This window comes from Aedes aegypti, chromosome 3, assembly GCF_002204515.2.
Source record: "Aedes aegypti strain LVP_AGWG chromosome 3, AaegL5.0 Primary Assembly, whole genome shotgun sequence".
Lineage (NCBI taxonomy): Eukaryota > Metazoa > Arthropoda > Insecta > Diptera > Culicidae > Aedes > Aedes aegypti.
Genome location: NC_035109.1, coordinates 382699694 through 382726166, shown reverse-complemented (window position 1 = coordinate 382726166; position 26473 = coordinate 382699694). Strand labels below are relative to the sequence as shown.

General features: G+C 35.1%; 1 protein-coding gene across 8 annotated transcripts in view; it reads right to left on the bottom strand.

Moving 5' to 3' along the window:
• LOC5566546 (calbindin-32) overlaps window positions 1-26473 on the bottom strand; it is a 302845-nt gene that overhangs the window by 116626 nt on the left and 159746 nt on the right. For 6 of the 8 annotated variants that reach the window (XM_021853171.1, XM_021853170.1, XM_021853168.1 and 3 more), the window contains exons 4-6: window positions 15798-16045; window positions 2704-2789; window positions 2331-2336 (exon numbers count right to left, since the gene is read on the bottom strand). In XM_021853171.1, coding sequence (XP_021708863.1) covers window positions 2331-2336; window positions 2704-2789; window positions 15798-15936 — 231 coding nt within the window. In that variant the 5' untranslated portion in view covers window positions 15937-16045. The remainder of the gene's footprint in view (window positions 1-2330; window positions 2337-2703; window positions 2790-15797; window positions 16046-26473) is intronic. The other 2 variants (XM_021853172.1, XM_021853175.1) reach the window with 1 other exon arrangement.

Sequence of the window (26473 nt, the reverse complement as noted above, 5' to 3'; positions counted from 1 at the left end):
CGTATTGCTGACCACAGAAAGTCTGAAAAAGCCATGCCAAGAGCGTATATAGCCTCCATTTTGGTATGTATACAGCCTTTTCATGCGCTAGTGAATTGATTCATATGGAATGATGCACAGCAAAAAATATGTTGTAAATTTCAATTTATTTTAATGCACATATTTAGAGCATCAAAATAAACTGAAATGTGAATGACAAATCGCTTATTTTTCAATCGAATGCACTTAAAATTTACATGATCATGTACTATTCAAGCATCTTTAGTTGAAAATAAAACGTGATGCTGGGGGCGGACCTGGTGTAGTGGTTAGAACACACGCCTCTCACGCCGAGGACCTGGGATCGAATTCCATCCCCGAGATAGTCACTAGGGCCCAGATAGCCGTAGCGGTAAACGCGCAGCTATTCAGCATGACCATGCTGAGGGTCGTGGGTTCGAATCCCGCTGGTCGAGGATCTTTTCGTAAAGGAAATTTTTTCGATTCCCAGGGCATAGAGTATGTTCGTACCTGCCACACGATATACACATGCAAAAATGGTCAATCGGCAAAGAAAGCTCCCAGTTAATAACTGTGGAAGTGCTCATAAGAACACTAATCTGAGAAGCAGGCTTTGTCCCAGTTGGGACGTAACGCCAGAAAGAAGAAGAAGATAGTCACTAAAAATTTCAGAGACGACTTCCTTCGGAAGGGAAGTAAAGCCGTTGGTCCCGAGATGAACTAGCCTAGGGCTAAAAATCTCGTTAATAAAGATAGAAAAAAAACGTGATGCTGTGACAATAGATGAATTCGTTTGAATTTAACTATACTCTTCTGTTTACGCTACGTTGAAATTTAAATATTGTTATCTGTTTGTATGATGAAAGTTATACCAACCAAAATGTTAACTGGGCATCAAACATGATCAAAAATATCAAGGTTCTAATTTTGATCCATTTTTTCTAATAAAAGTTTGAATATTATTGCAGGGAAAACTTTCCGTTTTACGGTTCAAAGAAAAGCTACCACAGCTGTCACAATACCGATTTGCACTGATAAATCATCAGTAGACTTCAATGATACCTTGGATACCGTCTTGATGATTGTCGTTTGTTACTATTTTCATAGCGTTTTCTCTTTTCAGCATACTGCGATTGAATTGTTTGCTTCAATAATGGGTCACTGCACAAAAATCTCCCTCTCTCTTTCCTTCCTACATAAAATTTGTAAACAACAAGGCCAGTAAACGTCAAAATCCCGAGCAAAATCATAACAGTGCAGAGCCCTATAGAATGATTTCGAAGCCAGCGGTAGAACTTTGACAACTGCGGTAGAATTTGCGGCTACCGTAAACCGGTAAACTGTCTTAACAACCATACTATGTAGTAGAGTGGTTCAAAAAATCGTTTTTGCTCCACACCGCTCATTCGATTCTAGATCAAATTCTGAGTATAAACAATACACAGCAGTAAATTCTTCAGTGCGTGTGATTCCGCTAATTCTGCATTTGTTCGTGTCGCCACATACATTTACAGATATGGGATGGTACACAAATTATGTCACCCTAAATATCAACTTTTTTAATTTTTTTTAGGAAGGGGGGGGGGGGGTGGTGGCTTTTGTCAAACTTGTTGTATGAGACGTCTAGATATTTTGTAAGGATTGTCACGCTTGGCGTGACACCCCCCCTCCCTCTGGACCGTGATATAATTTTTGCATGACCCCTAGGTAGCGCTCATCCCAATACGGTTCAGCTATCATTAAGCATTCGATGGAATATTTTATTTATTTTTTATCGGCAGCGTTCGGGTGAGTGAGTGACTTTACACATGATTGCCCACCATAAGCTTGCATCAAATTTCCACCGAAATCCCGAAAATCTAATCGAAACTCAGAACTTCTATCGGGATCACCGTATTCCTACCAAAATCCAAGAACTCCCACAAGTACCTCAGGATTCTTATGGAAATTGCAGAACCCTCACCGGAATCTCTGGATTCTCTCCTATTCAGGAATAAATTGGAATCTTACTGTTAGCCGAAGCTAAAGATTTAACATGGAAACATGGAAATACATTTGGTTAATCAACTAGACTAGTTTCAAGCATTTGGAAATCTCTGTACGTTAAAGGAGAGAAGTGAAAAAAAAAACTAGATCGGTATTCATTAAAAAACGCCAAGTGCGAAATGGCACGTAATACACTGTAGTGCACTGTGTGAAAGGATATAACAAAACCGTATTATATAAAATTTATGTTACTTGCAAGCGATTTATTAATGTTACACTCTTCTAAAGCACATTTCTACAGGCAAAGCGCAAACACTTTTCAACACTACTGACTTCATACGAACCGATTTCTAAACGATGCAAAACATGTGTGGAAAATAAAACCTCAGGAACAGAGGGGCGATAAGCACCGAACCGAGAATGAAAATAAATAAAAAAAAAAGTTTCAATGTTAACAAAAGAGCAAAACAATATGATTAATAAAACCCCTCACGTCCCACAGCCAGTGAATGAAATTTGAGCATATATTGATCCTGAAGCTTAGCTCTGTTTGCCCTCCGAGATGAATCCAACTTGGAAAGCAAACGACCAAGACGATGATTGTTCTTTTGCCCCGCGGGAGCATCTCTTCCTAATCCATCGGAAGATCCCTCTCTCTCTCTCATCCAATGGTGGCTGAACGGGGGTAGGACGCACTATAGACGACTAATCCCTTACCTCTGGTCCCAGATCGGTTGCATTGGCACTGGAGACGAACTCTTTGAGGAACCCATCCAGCTCGGTGCCTTCGATGTAGCCGTTTCCTGGTGTGGGATGGAAAAGAGAGGGAAAAACGTTTGTAGATATGTAGCAGACGAAAGCAATTCGAATGAATATGGTTTGGATTTCACGACAATACGTTGCACAGTGGCGCATGAATGGACAAAATCTCTATAATAGAAGATGCAAAAATTACTTGTAAACATTTCTCATAGAAAGTTTTAGTACTGTATGATATTGCCACAAACATTTTAAATATTTAAGTTGTATGTGAGCAAAACTTTCGTGCAGAATGCCAAAACTTCAGCTGGACAACAGTTATAACTAAAACTTATTTAAAACCAGGATCCGAACTCAAAATAGATTCAAACTTTTTTGATTATTGTAATGATCGACTGGATGGTGCATGTGGTGGAGTTGCTATCACCATAGGCATCATTCAACTGTTTTCGTCATTTCAAACCAAAGTTTTTGAAACTTTTGGTGTTTCTGATTAAACACAGCTTGGCAGATATACTTTCATTGCTGCCTATTTGCCATTTCAATGCTCTGGGCAGCAAGTTCATTTGCCTAAAACTGACTTGCATTTTATTTGATGAGTGCTTCTCAGGATATTTCTCAGTTCAATACCCTGCTAGCCCTACATGTTTTTCCTCTTCTAGAAACCCTTTCAGCGATTGATTTGATCTTAACCGACTCTAGTCACCTTTGTAGCCAACTGGTTACTCATGCTGATTTTGATTCTGATCATGTCCCTGTACGTTTCAAATATCCCTTGAAGCAATTCTCAATCTTATCTGCCCCTTTTTCAATTATTTACGAGTCGCCTGGAATACATATGCAAAATACATCGAAAGGCACTTTTGAGGTTTTGTCCAACCTTTACACGAGGCCGCGCCACTGAGCACGTTCAGCTAGGGTGCCAATGTTGAACGATCTTATCGGGTGAAACTTTTCTCATGTTTGTTGAAGATATTGTCACTCGCGGCACTTTAGTGGAAATCGCTGCCGATAACGTCCAATCTACCGTTATCCGGTCGAAATGATGGACTTGCTGTAAACTTGAATCCCACAATCACGTTCCATGTGTGTGGGGGTGGTTTCAAAGTAGAAACCGCAAATCCACTCAATTCATTGTCACGATTCGGCGGCTAAGTGGAGGATAAGCGTGTTCTTAGTGGCCTTAGCATCGGATGGACCATCCGCAAGAATAGCTCTGGTGCAATTGGGTGCACGACGTTAAGCATAGGGACTTTTGCCATAAGTACGATTGGCATAAATACAATAGATATAAAATAACGGTATGGTAGGTGATAATTTTAATATGCGTTGTGAAGCATATATCAAAATTTTACCGATCTCAGTAATCTATGTATGTTATATAGCTCGACAAAACGTGCCAAACCTTCATTGTGCCTAACATAGTTAATATTGAACGTATGTTATGGCTTACGTTCTTATGCCTAACGTCCTTATGCCTAGTGGTGTATACTCGGTGCAATCGTCAAGTGGACGGCAATCACGTTTGAATTTCATTCAGTTACTCCCTCAAACAAACTGCAACGGCAGCGGTTATTCTCTTTTATACCCAGCATCACCATCATGCTCATCTCATCGTACGAGGGTTTTTTTGATGGTTAAGAGCCAAAGAAAAATAACTCCCAGCAGAATTCCTCCAACGTTGGTGCTGGCTGAGGAGCTCAAGGAAGTAAACTGAAACTATTCACAGTTACACATTGGACCGGTTGACGGACATTCGAGACCAGCACAAAAAAAGGTCACCCATAAACAAGTGGACTGGTGGACTGTAAACGGACGAAACGACATTTTATATTGGGTTCGTTACATCGTTTCCGACGATGAAAAAGGAGCATGGGATGCTTACATACAAATTGGAGAAAAGTTCCGACAGTGGAAGCCGCAAATAGTGCGGTGAATGGGAACCACAGTATGGAAGAGCTTGAGCAAACTGACCCCTGGCCTCTGGCACAGAGGAACTTGGAATCAATCTCTCTCAAGCAATCGCATATATTTTGTGAACTCTGTTCGGTTCATCATGATTGCAAGTACGGACTGAGCGGTGGACAGAAGTAAAGTAGAAAGTTACATTTGCAAAAGAGAGATTTGAATGGAGAGCTTTTGGTAATCTTTGGTCTTGGTACCGGAATCGAGACAAGCAAATGGTTGATACATAACCTTTACTCTAGAGGAATCGGATTTAAAAACTCAAATAAAGATTAACAAACAAGCTGTGCTTCGTTTGAAATATTCTACATTAGAAAGGCCGCACTTATGTTTTTTTTTTATTTAGAATCAATCCAAGGTAATCGTACTGAAAACAGAATCTTGGGTGCTTCTTTATTCTAACGACTATTATTTTGTCACATACATCATCTGCATCACTGTTGAGAGCTTCCCCACATTTTGTAACCGTCATTGACCATATTGAACAACGGTTTTGCGAACCGTATAGCAAACATAATGGGGTAGGAATATTGTACCGCGAGTTTTAAACATGAGCGTGTTTTTTTTTTCTTGAGAGCACCAGTACTTACACGTTAAAAATGCTACTAATCCTGAGTAGCACCTGTTGGTTTCCAGTGTAAGTACAGCTGTTTTTGCAATAACGGAGTAGCAACTTCTTGCTCTTCTTAGTGCTCATTTCCGACAAATTATTATGCGAATTTCCAATTAACATGTCAAAGGATACGCACTCTAGTAGAATTAAATGGTATACTATTTGATTTGGTTTTTCATTTACTTGTTCTTAAGATTATTTTATCAATTGTTGAATGTTGTTTTATCAATAATAAATAACTTGAGCTGATTGAGATCGACGAAGTACTGTTTTTTTTCAAATATCTGAAATCTTAAGTAGAAGTTTCCAGATTTTAAAATACTGATCAATTTGCCTCCTGATTACGGTAAAACGTTAGAACCAAGTAATTTATCGATTTCTGTAATATTTACTATATGCATCATTTCCAGGCCAAAACGGATATCGAATAGACGCTACTTTTTCCGAATTGAATGAAACTTCGCAAATATGTTAGTGGCTATCAAATATGACATTTCCCATTAACATTTTATTAAATTTCCTTAGGGGAAGGGGTGGTAAAATGAACACCTTAAGGAAATCATCTTGTTTCTGATAGAAAAACGAGGAATTTGTTAAGTTCTATCGCACAACATCAAAAATAGGGATGTAATCTATAGCAGCGACATGGATTCAGACTAAAATAGCTAAATTTTCACATGTTTTCATCGCTATCAAAAAGCGATGCAAATGTTCATTTTACCTGCACTTTGGTTGGTGGTAAAATGAACACCATGCAAAAAACGTGGGCAAAACAAATATTTCTGAAAATTTTCATTGCCCCACCGAAAATACATCCATTAATGATTGTAACCCATTCAAAAAGAATTCTAAAGGTATCAGATTTGACATCATATCATAACGATATTATCCTCACTGAAAAACCTCAAGTCGTCCGAGCTAAAAGTTATGTCAGTTCCAATTTTCAAACATGGTTTTCTAAATTCTTAGATTTCGTTGATATTTTCACTTCAATTGACCTACGTATCAACTTGAACATTGAGATTTATGCTCTTAATCGTCCGTGCGTGATAAAAATTCATCAATATTTGTTTTTTCTCGGTAAAAGGCACGGTGTTCATTTTACCACCACTTCCCCTACTAGACTACCTTTTAAATTGCCTTTAAAATAAAATGATTTTCATGATTAAAAAATTTACAATCCGAAAACAGGATTTAAATGTAATGGTGTCCTCAAAAAAGTTCCATCTAACAATAGGTACTAGTGGAACAAATACACTAAGCGAAAAAAATCATAGTGGATCCACGTTACATATACTCTAAGCCTTTTTTTCAAAACCATTTCGTTCGATTTGTTTTATATTTTTCTTGAAAAAGCCGAAGCTTAGTGTCAGTTTGACCCTCTAGTGTAGGTTGGTCAAAAGCTCAAAAATATGTCTTACACACCAAATTTTTATTGCTGGAAGCCAGCAAAATTTTGCTGATTTTTTTGTGCTGTAAATCCAGCAACCCATCCAGCAAAATAAAGTTTGCTGGATCATCCAGCAAACACAATTTCCAGAAAATTGATTTGCTGGTTGTCCAGCACAGTATTGATTGGATAATAAATTTACTCTTATTTTTTAAATGGTTGCTTGAAAAGTTGTTTCGTTTATTCGTTATTGTTATTTGCATCACTTGAAATTTTAGTTTTTAACACGTTCATCAGTTACAGCACAAAACTTGAGTTTGTTGGCAATGGGAAGTATCCGGAGGATCGTCGTACTTTTTGCATATTTTCATACTTTGATCCAGGAGCTTCGTGTTTCCTCGTAGATGTTCAAACTATATAAAAAGTATAATAATGGCAAACTAATAATAAATACTTACCAGTATCTCAAGTTCAGAAGTTTATATTTCTGATACCGATTCGCGGAAGAACTGCATCAATAAAATATATAAGTCTTTGACAGGTGTTTTGTTGAAGTTTCAGCAATCTCAGGAACATACTGAATATTCAGCAAACAATGATATCATTGCTGATATTTCAGTAAAATATCATTTGCTGAACTCTATTCAGTAATTCGTTTTGCTGGAAGGCCAAATCAAAATTTGGTGTGTACTATTTAACTCAAAATTTCATTTTGATACTCTAACCGTTTTCCATGTATAAGGGATTTAAGAGTAAAGTGTACTTTGAAACGAGGACAGTATCTGCTTCTCAGCAGGTTTCAATATATCAACTTGACTTGACTTAGCTTCAATATTATAGAAAACGCAGTCTGGGTGAGCGATGTTGAATGTTAATGAAAAAATATAAATATGAATGTATGTTGCCATTCGCGCAATGTTTGATTTTAGTTTGTAAGTTGAATTTCTACGTTAAGCTGAAAACACACGTTTTTAACGTATTACATTAGGCTGATACAAATATTAATTTTCTTTTATGTCCGAGACCACTTGGAAGGTACGAGGGGGGGGATAAAAATAAATAAGGAACAAAAAAATAAAAATGAAAAAAAAGTTATTTTTTTGATTTTTTATTTTAAACGATAGTTGTTAAACTTTTTCCAATCGTCATCTGGATCATTATTTTACCTGGTTATTACTCTAAAAATTAAAAAAATACTTACTGATTTCAAAAAAATGATGAATCTTTTTTTTTTCTCCCCTTCAAAATTTTCGGATTCTTGAAGGGGGGGGGGGGTGACATAAAAGAAAATTAATATTTGTATCAGCCTTATTTTCAGCATTCAACGTTAGTCGCGACCACCATGATACGACAATAGCATCTAGAAATTTAACCTGTTAACGAATGAGCTGTTGTAAATAAATGCCTACTTAGTTCATTAGTATGCAGCTTATTTTTCTAAAGTTCCCACAACGAAAAATTCTTGTGCTCTTCTAAACTCTAGTCGCATGAAAAAGAAACCTTAAAGTTTGAGCCAAAAATATTGAGTTTTAGAGATAACGCAACATATCAGGCTATAACAATATAACCTCTAGTGAAGTCTTCATAACTTTGTTATTGTCCAATTTTGATGCTTTTGGTGTCATTCTCTTCAAAATTAATTTTATGGAAAAGCTGTAGAACAAAGAATTATCTGATATTTAAACTAGCCTTCTAGTATTTTTGTTCAAATTTTTAAACATTTTACAAGGAAAACAAATGACCATAACTTCATAAATAAGTACTCAACCAATTTCAAACCATCTTACTTGCTCCTGAAGTAAATTTAATTGTTTTGCAATTGTAATTAAAAAAATGTTTTGACCTAGTTTCTTAACAAAAACTGCTAAAATACATGAATTGATGCCAAAGCTGAAAATGATGGTCTTGGCAAAAAATTTTTACCACTTTGAAAACAAACATATTTTTGCATTTATCATATCAATTGGCATTCTTCAACCTAGTAGGATGCTTCAAAATTTTCTGTTTAATAGTAAAATTGTAACTTCCAGCGAACCAAAATTAAACGATCCAAAACAATTGTTTTTTTTTTTTAGGAAAATCAATATAAGCCATAGATTCAATTAAATGTACTGTACACAGCTTAAAATAATTATTTTTACTTCAAAAGCATGAAAAAAGATTTAAGATTGGTTGAGTATTCATGAAGTTATGGTCAAACAAGTATGATTTAGCGAAGCGAGGAAACATTTGGGGAAAGCAACTTTAAACTAAGACTAGTTTTGATTTTAGACGAATTTGATGTATGAATCATGCCAAAAGCTTCAAATTGGTTGAAAATAACAATGTTATGAAATCTTCACTAAAACTTCAAAACTTGGAAATTCACCTCTAAGTCGCTCGCGCATCATTCGATCTCCTATCATTGTATGTGATTTAAATTCAGAAGAACACAAGAATTTTCAGTTTTGGGTGCCCTCGAAAAATAAGCTGCACCCTACTGTTCATCTTGTAGATGTAATGTAATTTTTTCTAGTTGTTCCAAGGTGCATTATGTATTCGTTGGAATAAAAAGCAAATGGCTATAGGCTCCGTTTTGCTTTTTAGCCTCATAATAATGAAATTGGTGTGAAAATACCGTGCGAGATTGTTTAAAATGAAGATAAGCAAATTACATTCTTGAGTATCTCAAGCTGCATTCGAAATGAACTAACATGTTCAAAACAGATATCGATATAGCATATATATAAAAAACCTTCGAATATATTCAACCCGTTTAAAAAAATTAAAGAATTTTTAAAAGCATTTGACCACCCTAGATCAAAATTATGGTTTTTCAACTTTCTTGGGTAAGGTTATGGTTTTAATCAAATCTGCTTTGTATATAATTCGATGTGGATTTACTACGATTTTTTCTCTCAGTGTATTTTTTTCTATTAGTTTGTTGTTTGCTGGAATTTCTTTGAATACACCATTTCGATCAAATGCGTCGTATAAAATTTTCAAGCTATAAAAACATCATCATCGTTCTCCATAACTACTAAGTGTGTGTGCGGGCGTATTTTTAGACCGATGAGTTGTTTTAAAGAATCTAGATTTATTTTTATGTATTCTAAAAAACTCCTGAGACAGATAAAAAACATTTTGAAAATGCCATCATTTATCTATTTTTACCTTCAGGGCCGGGGTGAAGCGACTCTATGCATTTATATCGACTTTTTGTCGATTTGAGTCATACTGAAACCCTAATACACTAGAACCTGAATTTACGAAGTCTTTTTATTACGCAAACTAGATTTACATCCCTTTTTTACGAAGTGCGTTAATTGAGTTTAGACAATAATGTGAGAAATTATTTAATGGAATACCTCCGGTTGTGCAAAATAAAATACCCATGCAATGTGGGTATTTTCAGAACGGCACGACAAAGAGGATGACAAAATTCGATGTCCGACGCCATTTTGAAATACAGTTCATTAAAACCTCAATTAATGAAATTCCTTTGCTTACGCAAATTCAATCTACGTCACTTTTTCCACCCATAGAGGGGGTGACATTGGGTCACTGTAATTTTTAAATTACAGTTTTAGAAATTTAAATAACTTGTTTTTGAGAATATGATTGCAAAACCATTCACAGCTGAAAAATATTGATGAAATACGATGCAAACAAGAAAAGGTATCTAGGATGTTTCACAAGTAAGATAAACCCACTTAAAAGAACGATTATACCAATAAATTGAAGAGCTATGAGAAAAAATATGAAAACCCAACATACATCGTCAAGTTTACATATTTTTTTCTTATTTTCCCTCAAATTGTTTCAAAAGTCAAAAGGCAATGGGGAATTGCCATAAAGTCTATTAAGTTTCCCTAAAGGTTTAGTGAAACAGTGATTATTTTAAACCTTCGTAAATAGTTAAATTTCGGTGCGACATTCCACGATCAATACATATCAGGCAGACGTTGACGTCATGATCCCGGTATTTCAGTGATCCAACTCATTTTTACTTCCGTGAGATGTTTCTATAACATGAAAACACTGATGAATAATTAAATTCCAAGAAAAACAATCCACATTGCGTTGCATTGTTATTCAATGTACAGAATCCTCAAGTAAACTTGTTTGATATTTCAGAGATGCTGTATTTAGAAAAAATGCTCACATCTTAATGAAAACAGAGAACACCCGGCACCGTAAAGTGTCAAAAAAGTGGGCTTGCAATTTTATTTACTATCGTTCTTGCTTGAATCAATCTCACCCCCATTTTAATGTTTCAGACAAAAAATGAAATTTTTGTGGAAAAATCAAATAGATTCCGGAAAATACGTGTGAAGTGTAATGAAAAGACTTTCAACTTTGTACTAATATAACGCTAGAGGTTGAAGTACATGCGTGATACTTTGCACAGGAGAAATTTAATGTTGTAAATTTTATCTAGTTTCGACATACAAGTTTATTGATTTAGTAAACAAAAACTACTATTTCTAAAACTGTATATTGTGATTAAATTATGTGTTATGACATATTTACTAACATAAGAATAATTAATTGAAGTTACATCAGCGTTATTAGCTGAAATATTTCATAAATCATACTTTTTCGTTTTGACCCAATCTCACTCCCTAGACCCATTGTCACCCCCATCGACGGTACTAAAAATATGCAACTCAGGCTTATATTCCGTGGAGTCCTTGGAAGTCCAAGGACATCGACACTACTCAGTGCAATACAGTGGGATTCCGTTTTTGGCACCCCCCGATTTTGGCAACAAAATGGATCCGTTTTGACAACATTTTTGTCTTTTGCTCAAGTCATTTAAACAACAGGTCAGCTACACACCGTCTACGTTGCAGAGTTCCATCGTTTTCGATATTCCAAAATCCCACCAACTATTACGAGCTCACACACGCACTTAGGGATGATCATTGGTCATGCATTCTCAACGTTTCATTTGTTCATTAATCTCCACCAGTATCTCAATTAGCGACCAACCACTTTTTTAAGGCATTCATACTGTGTAACCAGCCCACTTTGAACAAACACAAGCACTGGCACAATAGCATCAAAAAGTATATGACTCACACAGAGTTTCAATGAATTTTGTCAAACTTATTTTTATGGAATTACCGGGTACCCCCGTTGGTTTGGCCACATTTAATCTGCACACTTATTAATTTGCACCCCGCTAATTTGCACATCCTTCAGATTAAAAATGGTTCAAACGTCATTTAGCTCATGGAACGGAGAAAAGAAAAATGGAACGCTGTAGAATGGAACGCAGAATCAAAACAAAACAGTGAAAGAGGTAACCAGAAACACGTTTCTAGGGTGACTAGATGTTCAAATTTAAAATGAACCCCGATGGTTTGCATGAGGTACCGTTCAAATTAGCGTGGGTGCACGGTATGAGTTTGTGGAGGAATGATTCTATTTCGAAATAATATATAGTAAACTATGTGCCAAAGGTTATTTATATCATATCGTCCCCTTTATGCTAGATAACTCGAATTTCCGATTTTTTGGTTTCATTCTGTCATAACATTTATCTCAATTAACTCTGAAAGATATGGACAGCTCATTAACATGTGATTCCAAATAAACTTAAATAATACTGGGCTTATGATATTTTTGTAGTTGTAGCATCAAGGGGGCGATATTTAACCAAACATGGTGTAAATAAAGAAATCTGGATAAAAAATTAAATTGTGTTGGAAATTTACTGATTTTGACGTTTTGTCTTTCGAAATTTTGTCTCTGATCCTATTCGAATACCAAGTTGTACTGAAAAACTTTTGCTGGGATTTTTTTCGACTGTGCCACTGGGTGTTGCATGCAAGGCTATCGTTTAGTGAAGCACCATATTGGCCAGTTCATCTATTCAAACTAGTAACTCGTTGAAAATCTCATGCATTTGAAAACATGGTCTATAGAGTTTACTACAATGTTGTATGAATAAAAAAACCTTTCATTCTTCTAAAAGTTTTAGGCATGTTAAAAGAAATTAGATTTTTATATTTAGCTTATATGGAATAATATTGATCATTGATTTAAACAATGATCAGTAATATTGAAATGCAACAAGTTGAAAAATGAAGATTTTTCCTGCTCGAGTCGTACATTTTTCCAACGAGGCTCGCCGAAAAAAGTAGGCCGTTATATTAGCCATTCCCAAGATAAAAAAGAAGGTCAATATGCAACCGAATGGCAAACATAATTTTACTTACTTAAATCGTGACCCCTGAAGTCAAATATAAAGGCAAAACTCCTAAGAATCATTTATTTTTTTAGTTAAAAAAATTAAAAGCACTTCGAACCAGTTACGTTTATGAGTGAAGGTATCGTGGTCAGGGACATTCAAGTGACATTTTTCTTTCCGACAACCGTTCGATCGCTCGTGTTTCGAATGTATAAGGGAAGCGCTGACGAATATCAGCGAAAACGTGTGACTGCTTACAACACTGCTTCGAACCGAAGAATACGCCTAACGGTAGGCAATTTACTTTGCTGAGAAAATTCTGGGTTCAGAGAGCTGTCAACTGACGTTTGTTTTCCATCTTCACTTCCGCATGTGTTTAAGGTGAAACAGCTTTGAATCAACTTCTAAGATTGCACTAAAACTTTAAAGGCAAAAATCTCGCGACTAAAGCATCCAACAACATTGCACTTTTTATTTTAACTTTGTGCACTAGCAGAAAGCTTAAAATAAGAAGATCAGAAACGTTTTCCAACTATTTCTATAGTTTAGTGCCTTTGAAAACGTGAGTAGGGGCACAAGTCGGCCATTTCACGCCATCTTTGAATTCTGAGATGTTTCACCTTAACAAATTTTGAGGCTTTATTCGTTTTAGCTGGATTTACATGTTGATGTCAAATGATCAACATTGGATTCTAGGTATTTCGGTAGCATTTTCAGTATTCCACGCGTACTGCTCTAATTATGATAGTACACCTGAAATTCTTTGAACTAAAAACAAATCAATTTGGTATCATTCTCGGTCATCGAAATCTATCGTCATTAAAAATATTTTTACTAGAATTACAAGATTGTTATATAAATCTAAATCTCGAAGATTTCTAATGAGATATCGAAGATTCCGATCAAAGCTTCAAAGATTTCCACATGATTACAGAAGATTCATAACTGGAATCCAGAATTCGCACGAAAAATCCATGTTTCTATGGTAATCCCTATTATCGGATACCCCCGTTGATTTGACCACATTGAATCTGAACGCTTTTTCATTTATACCCCGCTAATTTGCACATCGCTCAGATTAAATATGCTTCAAATGTCATTCAGCTCAAGAGTAAAATGAAATGGAACGCTGTAGAGCGGAATGCAGAATCAAAACAAAACAGCCAAAGGGGAAACCAGAAGTACGATTTACTGTTGTTCGTAGGGTGACGAGAAGTTCAAATTAAAATCAACCCCGATGGTTTCCAGAGGTACCGTTTAAATTAGCGGGGGGTATACGGTATTAGGCATCCGAGGATTTTTACGGAAATCTCAGAATATCTTTAGAAATCTCAAAATCTATATCGTATTTCGATAATGTTTACTTTAAAAAAATATTCCACTCAATTTTACAATCAAAAGAAGTAGCAACCTCTGAAGCTACTTGAACTGAACTTTACAACAATTTATTCATAAAAATAATAAAACTATAATAGTGATATAAATTGCATATTAGATCAATTCATAAATGGAATGAAGAGTTTGAAGAAAGCAGTTTTAGATAAAATACCCAAAGAGTTGTAGAATTCTTCAAAGAAACTCTGAGATTTCTAGGGAGTACAATAAATCTTTAGAGTAATTCAAAAGATTCCAAAATTACTTAGTTACAAAAATTTCATGGGTTTCCTAGGCAGTTGAAGAGGGATTATCAGTGGTACTCAACATATTTTTATTATTTCAAAAGTGGTTAAAAGTGACTTCAGAGTTGTTTTTTTTCATTCCACATTCCATTTCATGACTGAATAATTGCTTGATCGATGCCCATAAAAGCATAACTGTCCCATATAGATTTTCGAGCCAACACCTTTTTTCATCGCTACATTCATGTTTCAATGCATACTTTGCTATGCACATGAAAAATAACACACTTGGTTTAGAAACAAAATGATGTTGATGCAGTCCCATATTGAAAAATAAAGGCAAAACAGTCTTTATCAGAATGTTCAACCCGAATAGCAACCGCAAAACGAGAATTGTGTTCAAGGTTATATTTTTTGCTGATGAATAGATGCAAACTGAGTTATCTGTGTGGTGATAATATTGCATGCAGAAATGTACAGTTCTGATACGGATGCATACTTTCCACTCTTGTGAAAGTTTATTTACTCAATGCTAGCTTGGCCTACTTGATGAATTATCGTAATGACAGCTTACTACACGCATAAATCTCAAAAATGAGAAATAGAATTAATTAACTCATTACGCGTGAGAAATATAAACTGTGAAATTTTACCATGATTTGCTCTGATGAGCGCCAGGAAACCATTTTGATCGAAAACCAATATATGCCATTTTTAAGAGATGAGCCATCCTCGGGCAGCAAAGCTCTTAAATAAAGATATCTATCTATCCGTCTAATATGTCATTTATTTCTGCTCATAAAGGGTCCATTCCATATATTTTTCTATTGATATTCAATCCTTAGGTAATCCTTTGAAAACATTTTGTACATTGCCAAATTATGCCTTTCATCGTTATTGTTATCATTTTCCACGTTGACCCTTTTTCCAGCCAAGCGCAAAAGGCAACAGTCGCAACATCTGTTTCTTATGGCTCACGTTTAATACTCTTATGCGGCATTTAGTTTTTGCGAATGCCACAATCATTATTTGTCTCATTGTCATGCTCTTGCTCCTACCTTCTGCAAAAAAACTAGACCAAAAATGGTCCTTTTTCATCTGAAATGATACCGTTTTTTGTAAGAACCAAAATTATTTCCACCTGATAGAGGACATTCATATATTTCATTCCTGAAAATTCCGTACCCGAACGTCTAGAATCGAAAATCACCGTATCTATTGCCTCCTTATTCTGTCTATCGTTACTCAAAAGAAGCTTCCAAACATCCCCAAATCTCGAACACTCACCATCCCGATCGTAGTGGCTCCAGACGTCCATAAACTGATTGGCGGACAGTTTTTTCAGCTCCCGTGACTCCGGATCCCGGTACTGGCGCATGAAATTCTGAGCCTTTTCGATGTGCACCTTTTGCTGCTGAAGGTCCATAGTGGGGGTCGGTTTTGGGGCTCTAAATACTTTGTCGTCTCCGAAGTTCACCTGTTGTGACCGGGGACAGGGCGCTGGTATGGGCAGGAGGGGTCCGAAGGGGGAAATCCTGTAATAAAAAATGCCGAAAAAGAGAAACGTTTAGATTGGCGGAAGCTGATAGGGAATTATTTATGCGAAGGACTGGAGGGCTCCCAGAAACTGGGAACGGTTGGGTGGAAGGTATTTTTAAATAGAGATAAAGTGTTCGGGACCTTCCTTAGTCAAGTGGTTGGAGTCCGCGGCTACAAAGCAAAGTCATACAGAAGGTGTATGGGTTTAATTCCCGGTCGGTCCAGAATCACTTCGTAATGGAAATTTCCTTGATTTCCTTGGGCATAGAATATCTTCGTACCTTTCACTCGATATACGAATGCGAATATGGCAACATTGGCGATTAAAGCTCTCAGTTAATAACTGTGGAAATGATCATTGAACACTAATCAGAAAAACAGGCTCTGTCCTAGTGTTGACGTAATGCCAAGAATAAGTGTGTTCGGTGTCGTTTCTGTGCGAGGGCTTCAACTGGCACAATCACGGAAATGTAAAGCAGATATCATGACAAATATAGTAAACAAATTTGCATACCGAATATTCAAGGGTCAAATTTTTGAAACATTTGTCATACGACAGTCTTCTATTCAGGCTACTTCTGAAGGATCATTGAAATATACCTTTTGAGATTCCATGATTTTCTGTTCTGAAGAAAATCACATGACGATTTCAATTACAAACTCGCTCTTGCTCTATGACATGATTTATTTCTTCGAGCAACGGATAAAACAGTGCACTTCAACGAAATTCAGCATTCGTATTGTATCGGTCTTAATGAACACTAAAGTGCAGACATTATTCAATACCGGAAAATGCTTCCCCGATTACAATCTTAGCGAATGATGCTGAGTGTTGAATCCAGCGAGCGAAGGATGGTGAAAATCGAGGAGAATAAAATTCATTGCCCCATCTCGAAGCGAAATACTCTGTCTTTAAGGGTTTTCGCTATTATTTTGTGTCATATAAATGATAACCTCCCATATTTTTCATTGTTATGCTTCTGAAAGAGGAAAATATCCAATTCACCATTAGGGTACCAACTTTATTGATACTAGTCTGTCGTGTGTGTGTTTGTTTAAATCACAGCGAGTGAAACCGCATGCCAGAAAAAAAGATTTCCTCCAGCATGATACACATCAATCAATGTGGTAACGAAGGCAATAAATCTTGCAACTTCAACCCACAGTCAGCTACCCTGTTGCATGAGCGCAGACAATTACTCACCAGCACGAAATATCTGCGGTTTGTTTGACAGCGAAGCTGAAACTTTTCAATCACATCATTTCACAGACCGAGCTAATGAACAATTGCAGTTTGATAGCTCTGTTTAAATTTCAGCACATTTTCATTTTTCTTTCACGTTTCAGTGTGAAGAGAGGTATCATAATGAAATAATTAACATCATCCACTCTCATATATTAAAGAGGAACATAATCATCCTTGTTTCACAAATTTTGAAACCCAGTTTTTTTTTCTCTAAATTGATGCAATGTTCATAAAAATCTACTATTGTATTGCATTTGCTATCTGCAATGTTGTGATAGAACTTTTTGATTCTTACTGTATTTTGTTAGAATTTTAAACCGTTCGAAGCTAAGTTCCGAAAGATTTGGAAGTATTGTTCACGTGATTATCGAGCCATTCGAAAGATTTATATGTTTTGCTTAAAGTTATGACTTGTGTGCATTGGCGTAGCTAGGATTTTTTTCTGCAGGGGGCCTAGGGGGGGCCTAGCGAATACATGATTTTCAAAAATTTCGTAGTTTTAACAGATTTGTATCGATTTTATTAATTTGTTATTTGTTAATTCCGTGACACATCAGTGATGTTTGTGAATTTCAATTTTCGCTACGAAAAAATATTTATCCTTTTTGTAATCCAGTCCAAAACCCTTCAAGAATTCTAGCATAAAAAACTCACTAGGAATGTCCTTTGTGTGCTTTAAAGATATTCCTCTGAAAATTCCTACGAGAATATCTTCATGAATTATTTTGTACTATTCAGTGCTCTGTCCAAGAACCTTTTTACCAGTTTTCACAGAGTTCGTCCTAGGATTCCCACGGAAAATCATTTCCAAATTTTCTGATCTCAAATTTATCGAAGAATCTCTATCAAATTGCTAAAAAAAATCTCTTGAAGGATTCCACCAGATAATGCATTTGAAGTTCTTTGAATCATTTCTCCTAGAAGGTCCTCTACGTACTTTTTAAGTATAAATTCCAATTATTAGTTGCAATAATCCTCCTGTGTTCATTAATAACTTGTTCAGGATTTTCAGGAATTACAAAAAAATCTAGGAGTCTCACAAAAAAATCTTCAAGATCACCAAGTTAAGATTCATTCCACGAATTCTTCCGAGAGTTCACCAACACTTTTGCAACTTTGCTTTTGAAGTTCATCCTAAAATTTCTTTACAGGATTGTTCGAAAAAATCAAAGAAAAATTGTCCAGACTTCCTGCAAAAAAATTATTGAATTGGTAACACCTGGATTACTGTAAGGATTCCTCGTACCATTCCACAAGAATTTCATAAGCAATTAAGGTGAAGATACCTCGAAGAATCTAGAAAACTAAACATACGTTTAATCTGAAAACGTAATCCATTGATCACCACCTGCGTGTGACTAATCGATTAAGTTTTCAGCTCGAACCGCTGTCTGGTTCTCTAGATTAGACTCTTGAAAATTTGAGGTTTAGCTTCGATGCGAATTGAGCAAAGGTTATACGTGATTTCTCAGAGAAGTTCCGCAGATCTTTCTGTATTTTTTCACTGATAATTATTTTTCAGATTTCTCTTCAATCTAGGAGCAACATCTCGCCTTCCTGTTATTTCCTTTTAACTTTTTCAAAAATGCATAACTAAGAAACTTTTAAAGAGTTTTTACATTCATATGAAGATATTAGTGAAATACGTTCAACTATTCTTTCAAAAACTCTTTCGCGAAAATACTCTATGATTTCCCGAGTAATTTGTTCAGACATTTCTATGAAAGCTTTTTTTTATTGTTTCCCTAATATTCTTCCGAAAAATTAACCAGAAATTCATCTAAATATTTTCCAGATATTTTTTCTTTTATACCGCACTAACAACTCTTTCGGGATTTTTTTGACGATTTACTAAGATTTTGCAATACATTTCTGAATTTCTCAAAAATTTTCTTCAGAAGTTCCATCAAGTATTCTTCCAGGTTCTAAATATTTTAGAGAATGGTAATCTCAGGATTCTTCCATAAATAACGTTCAAAAATTGTATTCTTTCTAATTTTTTTTAGTTATAAAACTAATTCAGGAATATCTTAATATTTTTTAGGGATTTATTTACAAATTCCTCTACGAATCACTCCATATCAGATTTCTTAAGAAACACACACATTAAAAAGTTTGAATGATTGCAGCCTCAATATAATTAGGAAGGATTTACTTATTTTCTGTCGTAAAACTCAAGAAATAAATCGTAGAATTTCTGAAACTTGCTAACCATTAACCTCACAGAATAGCTTAAGTGGTCCTTGTAGAATTTACTACAAAAAATCATGTTCTTTTTGTTTCGTTTTTTTTTTCTAATAAAATGATTGGTGTAAAAATAGATGGAATTTTACTACAAGTATTTGTAACTAAACCTTAGATACTATTTTGTATGAACTCCGAAGTTTCATGATACTATGGTGATTATATTGAAGTAGAACTCATGTTTTCTTACCATTAGAAATTCCTAAACAACTTTTTCGAAGGGTCTATAAATCGATTATTTCGTAGTACTGTAGAATTTTGACGCAAAAATAACGCCGGTTGTTTTAAGCTTAGCTAAGCTTAGCTTAGACTGACTACACATATCAATGGTTGATATTCCGTGATTGACCGAAGTCAGTGTGCATAATTCAGTGCCAATTCAGGGTCAATAACGGCGCAGGCCACGTCCTTTCAGTCAGGTGGGATTGGGGGATGGTATGTTAGTGTGTAACCTTTGCTATTTGGTGACCGTGTTTGCCTCTACATCTCCACAAAGGTCACTGGGAGGGACGATTGTTATTGGAAAGGATCGTTGGGTCACAGGATTCACTTTGATAACCAATTAGACCATGATATACATTATTTTGTGAGATATAAACATGCTTTTAAATATATTGCAATTGATATGAAAAATTTTAAAGTACCAAAAAAAAAATGTCGACACTTGACGTGACGAACCACTCGAAGCTTATTGAACAAATAGCTCAACACAACATTCTACAGCTGTCAGGACGATAGCATGTGTTACCATGTTCCACTGATATGAAAAGAAATAAAAACTCGACTGGCTTGACAAACACAGAACACGCTTATGCCGACACTTGCAATGGCGAACCTTTCAAAGTTTTGTTTTAATTACAAATAAATCATTACATTTCAGGAAATTAATTATTAAAGAAAAAAAATCTGTAAGACGTAAATAATTTATGAATAAGAGTCCATGCCGACACTCACAGTGACGAACCATTCATAGTTTGTTGAAAAATCATATTTACGTCCCACCGTTGTAACTATTTAATGTACAGTCATATATATATATTTTACAGTTTTGGAATTAAAGCATGAAACGAGCTCACCAATTGATTCTTCGTCCTCGATCGAGCAGCCACAACCCACTTTCAGCTTTAGTTACTGCCAACGGACTAACTAAGAAACGCGATTCTTTTTTCACACTCGCATCACGCGGACCGAACACAACTGGTCTTGATTCCGTTTCTCACCCCACAAGAGCATGCAATGGAATCGAAAGACTGCACACAACTCTTAAGAACGTAACCGAAGCAGTACTGTGGTTAAATTCGAATGTAAGATTTTAGTTACCTAAAATCTTATTGGAAACTTAGGCATTACTTTGAATTATTTTTGAAGAATTCCTGATGGACTTTCAGGGGAATCAGAAACCATAGTATAAGAATTCTACAATTTTTCAAAACTCCTATAATTTACCTTTGTTTAGATTCTTTAAAATGATGCTTTCAAGAGTATGGAAAGATTTTGGTACGAAGTTTCTCAAAGTGTCATGCAAATGAAGGACAAACAACAAAATGTTGAAGCTGGTAGAAGAATAGATGGGCAATGGTACCATGAAGGATAATTTCTTATCTTTTCTCTATAGGTAAATTACAGGATAGTTTGAACCTCTCTAATGAATTTACAAATAAAACAAATTTCTCAAAAAGGCCAATCAGAATCTTATTTAGAAATTATCCTTGAAATCTTTCCTTCCTTGAATTCTGGTTTTCGTAATATGAATCTTTAGAAATTATTTTTAAAGAAGTGTTTTATGGAAGAGCAATACAAATATCTTAATGAAATTTTGCTACATGTTTCTCTACAGATTCCTATACCTCTATGCTTATTCCACAAGCAAAAGTTTTCCTGGGGGTTCCCAATTTCTAGAAAAAACATAGAAGAATTTTTGACGCAATTTATGAAATATTTTGGGAACATTTCTTAAGGACTTTTGATAAATTTTGCGGAATAATTTGTACTAATATTTTTACATAAATTTACAGTAAAAAATCTAATTGATCTTTCAGCGAAATACTTCAGTATTTGATTTGACAGAATCAATGATTTCTTGGAGGAATTCCGAAGAGAACTGAACTTTTGACAATTTTTCATAAGTAATATTTTTTTGGTAGATCCAGAAAGAAATTCTCGAAATCAATTTGCTAATAAAAAGTAGACATGGAAAGAATGGATGTCTACCAGGAGGATTCGCTATGAAAGTATGTACAAGTCCCCCAATATTATTTGACTATTTTCCAAGAGATTTGCAAGTTCTGAAGCCACCCTTCAATATGTCTTGTGGAATATGATTATATTAAAATTCTATAAAGAATATCAAGATGTTTTTTGAAAAATAATGAAAATTAAACAAATAATTTATGGAATAATAAGTTTTTTTTTCGGAAAAGTATAAATAGTTAAGGCAATATATTTATTCAAGCAAAACTACTTCAAAACTAAAAATTAAAATAAGGAGAGAATTCATTGCTGGAATACAAATTTGTTACATTTTTTAACACCAGGTTAAATTTCTGCCATGCATCTGAAAAAAATTAGCTATGCCGAAATTCCTTGGATGTTAAGCCTTATTTTTCGATATAAATGTTCACTATATTTTGTCTAAGAAATTCATTCAGTAATTATTATCCATTATCCAGTAATTACGTAAGACAATTTTGGAAATTTATCAAACACCCCTCCTTTTTTGTATGAAAATTGAAAATGATAGGTATCGCGCGTAAGAAACCACGCACAGTGCTTCGAACGTATGGCACTTGGGGACAAAAGTCAAAACTGGATGTTTTATGCGGTTTTGCTCTACAAAGTTGAGGAGAAAGTCGTTATACACAAAAAATCTCATTATTGGCATGAATGACACATATTACACCATTAATGGCATAAGTGGCTTATACGTCACGTTTTACATTTGATACCATAGAACAGTGCTCGATTTTGAATAAATGTTTAAAATAAAAACGCATGAAAAAGTACTTGAGTCGTTTGCATAAACGATGTATGTGGTATGCGTAAATGTAAGTGTCTCAATAACCAAATTTTTATAAGCATATTAAAGCACGGATTATTTAAACGACTAAGATCAAACCCAATAATAAAGGTTATATAAAATTTATTTTTATTAGCAATACAATTCATTTACCAGCTATTAATCATCCAAAAACATATCAATCAAATCATTATCTTCTTTTCTACAAAGAAAGTTGAAATGTCGTGGGTTTCTGTTTGATGATTATTAGAAACAATTTGATACATAGGCTACGAACGCGAGCTCTTCAGGTTCATTATTATTGATAAGATATATAAGGTACCGCGGTGCAAGTGGGTAAGTGGGGTAAGTGAAAATAATTGGTATATTTTACTGAATATGTGAATTAACGTTTTAAACTCATGCGTAAACCTTTGAGGCCATTGAGAACAAGTTGAGGAAAATAATTGTCTGTACCATTTCGGTTATCCTCTCTGATAGTTTTGAACCACAAAAAAAAAAGTTTTAGAATTAATTCTACATAGACCTAAAAATAACTAAATTGAAACACTGTCAATTTTCTAATCACGTGGGGCAAGTGAAAAGTTTCTCATTAGAGATTAAATTTGTGTTTTCTCTTTAGGTAGCTATACTTATACAAGGTTCACAATTATCCTAGAAAATCAGAACGTGCTGATAATTCAAGAAACACTATACTCAAAGCGTTAAATGCTATTATCATGGCCAAATCATGGTACTTCTCTAAAAAAAGGTTACCAAATATTACGATATTAATATGTTTACTTCGGACAGCCGATTAAAAAGAAGACGTTGATTGAAAAGTTCCAATGTAAGAGAACGCACGGAAATCTTGTGGGATGTCTATGTAAAGCTAGTTCAAAACATAAAAAATGGGGTATAGGTGTATCCACATAAAAAACAGTTTCTAAATACTATATTGAAGGATTCTGTTTGATTTCTCTTGAAGAGTTATCCGACGTCATATCCGATTTTCTTAAAAACAAATAACAAGCGGTGGAAATTCTACAGAGCAGAAATGCAATTGCTGTCCCATGATGTAAGTACTAACATTGCAAATGTTGCAGTTATAATGTTGTCGAATCATTTCAACAAACATAACTGAACAGATGAAAAATCAAGTAACAATAATAAAATTTTCTTTGTTTTCATGTTACTTATGTTATTGTTCATTGGGACGCCTAAACAAATGTTAAAGGTAATAGAAATATTGAATGTAACTGTTAGTTTTTGAATTTATTGTTCAAAACGATAAACTTTTCACTTGCCCCACCTGTGGGGCAAGTGAAAAGTAAGGAGACGGTTCTCAAAAACTTTTTCTGTACTTTTTTCTTCAATTTTACATAAATTTCAATTACAGTATACTGCTTATATTTGGTGGGAGTCAAGCTAAAAAATATACACGACCTCATTTGTTTTAATTTAAGGTCTCTAGAATTTGCTAATCAGTCGGCTTCTCTAGAATCTTGAATGGCTTTGCTAATCAGTCGGAGTTTTGCTTCACAAAAATATCGTATGATCTTCTTTATTTAGCCCATTTTTTGTGTTTTTTGCAGCAATAAAATTTGCTAAACGTATTTAGCTTGTTTTCAAATATCTGGGAGAAAGAATCAGTGCTATAACAACCGTACATGCAATCCACAACATGTTTTTTTTCGAATACGTGGATTGGCAGAATACCATTGCTTGAAACAATCTTTATTGATAATTGTAGCAGCATAACCTAAAAATCATAAAATGACATACAATCGGCAAACATTTGCAGCTGCAATCACTTTCAGAATTTGAAAAAAACTTCAAATTTTATTTTAAAGTGGATTTCAGAAAGGTTCTTTGAGGTACTTTTTTGTATGGGGTATAAAAAGATAGGAGTTTTAATTTTCTTCTGTATTAAAGAGTTAATTGTTCAGAAGCATCTTTTTCTACAATTTTTAAAATATATCACAGAAAATTAAACGGAATGGCTCCTACTTACTTGTTTCAACACGATCCTTAACGACTTTTACTTTGAAAATGTGATAAGTATGGAAATAAAGCGATTTCAAAAGGAATTGGATTGACACAAAAACAATGAATTATATATAACGATGAAACAACTTGTCAACACGTGGTGTTTTGGTTTGTTTAGATAAACGCACGAACTTTTTAGTATCTGTATTACACGCTCAAAACATATGTCAACATCATGGCCTACTTGATTCTTTCGAATATGAAAGTTGATTTTTTGACTTTTGTCCAAGGGACGAAGCACTGTGCCACGCCCCCCCCCCCCTTATTACTCCTTACGTAATCACCGAACACATCGAACAGGGTTTCCTCCAAAAACATGAGAATCGGAATGCAGTGAACGTGTTGCTTTTTGCTGAAATAGCATTATTTGGATTATTCAGAAAAAAAACGAATTTTAGGAATCACACGTCCATGATATTGACGCTTTTTTTACTATGGTATTTTTTGTAACGGATATAAGACGCCATACAAGTTATTTTTGATTTCCATACAAAATGTCTTACCATGGGGGGAGGGGGATTTACAAATGCTCAAAATTGTCTTACGTAATTAATGGATCACCCCTTAAGTAGGTATTCAATCAATCTTCTTCTTTCTTCTTCTTTTCTGGCGTTACGTCCCCACTGGGACAGAGCCTGCTTCTCAGCTTAGTGTTCTTATGAGCTCTTCCACAGTTTTTTTTTCTTTTTTTATCATTCCAAACATTACATTCATTTCTTATATCTAGGTGTTCTGTGTTATTTGACAACACTATCATCCTAATTTGGTAAAACAAATTTAAGATTTAATTAACATTTTGTTAACAACATATTACATTTCATTTGCCGTAGCAGTTCAGTTTTTTTACAGGTGAGTTGATTTCACCTGCTTATAAGAGAAAAAAAATGTTTTTAATATACTTAACCTAACTTAACCTAAACATATAACGCATTAATCGTGGCAATAGAAGATTGTAACGATTTTTGCCTGAAATTATTAGCTCTTCCACAGTTATTAACTGAGAGCTTACTATGCCAATGACAATTTTTGCATGCGTATATCGTGTGGCAGGTACGAAGATACTCTATGCCCTGGGAAGTCGAGAAAATTTCCAGCCGGAAAAGATCCTCGACCGGTGGGATTCGAACTCAAGACCCTCAGCTTGGTCTTGCTGAATAGCTGCGTGTTTACCGCTACGGCTATCTGGGCCCCTACTCATCCTACTCATCAATCATCCTTTCCCTTTCCCCAGTTTCGCAAGGACGTGGCCAGGACAGCTCTCGGCTGTTGGAGGGTGCGTCAATCTTGTCTAAGAGTTAGATGTTAGTCCCAAATTTCGGACTTTGGTAACGGACGGGAAGGAGGCAACCCTCATACAATGGTCAAGGACTGTACTGCCGTTATACGCATAATTGTCCCATGTTACTTTTTGTGTATTTTGACTTTTTGTCATCGAACCATTTACCAAAAATTACCTTTGTTCGGAAACTCAATGAAAAGCAAGTCAGGTCAATTTGTCCCATTGTTGAATTTCCACGCATAACTGTCCCACTACTGTATTTCTACGCATAACTATACAATACACTATACAATTCGCTGCGCTGATCTCGAACAAAATATTCAGTTGTCAGTTTTGAATAAGATGGTGTTTGGAAAAATCGTTTTGAACATCTTCTCACGTTGGCTTCAGATCCCATGTGAAACACAACCTGTTTTATGTGTTTGTAGTATCGGGATGCATTCATCATTCATGCGTCATATCAATTTTCATGAATTGGCAAATCAAGTCAAAATTTGAACCACAATGTGTTAGAATGACTTGACCACATGCTGGATTGTTCTAAATTCCCGGTTCCCTGGGGGAAATGGCTTCTAAACTGTCGGTTCTGAAACCTAGCTGGCAACTTATGA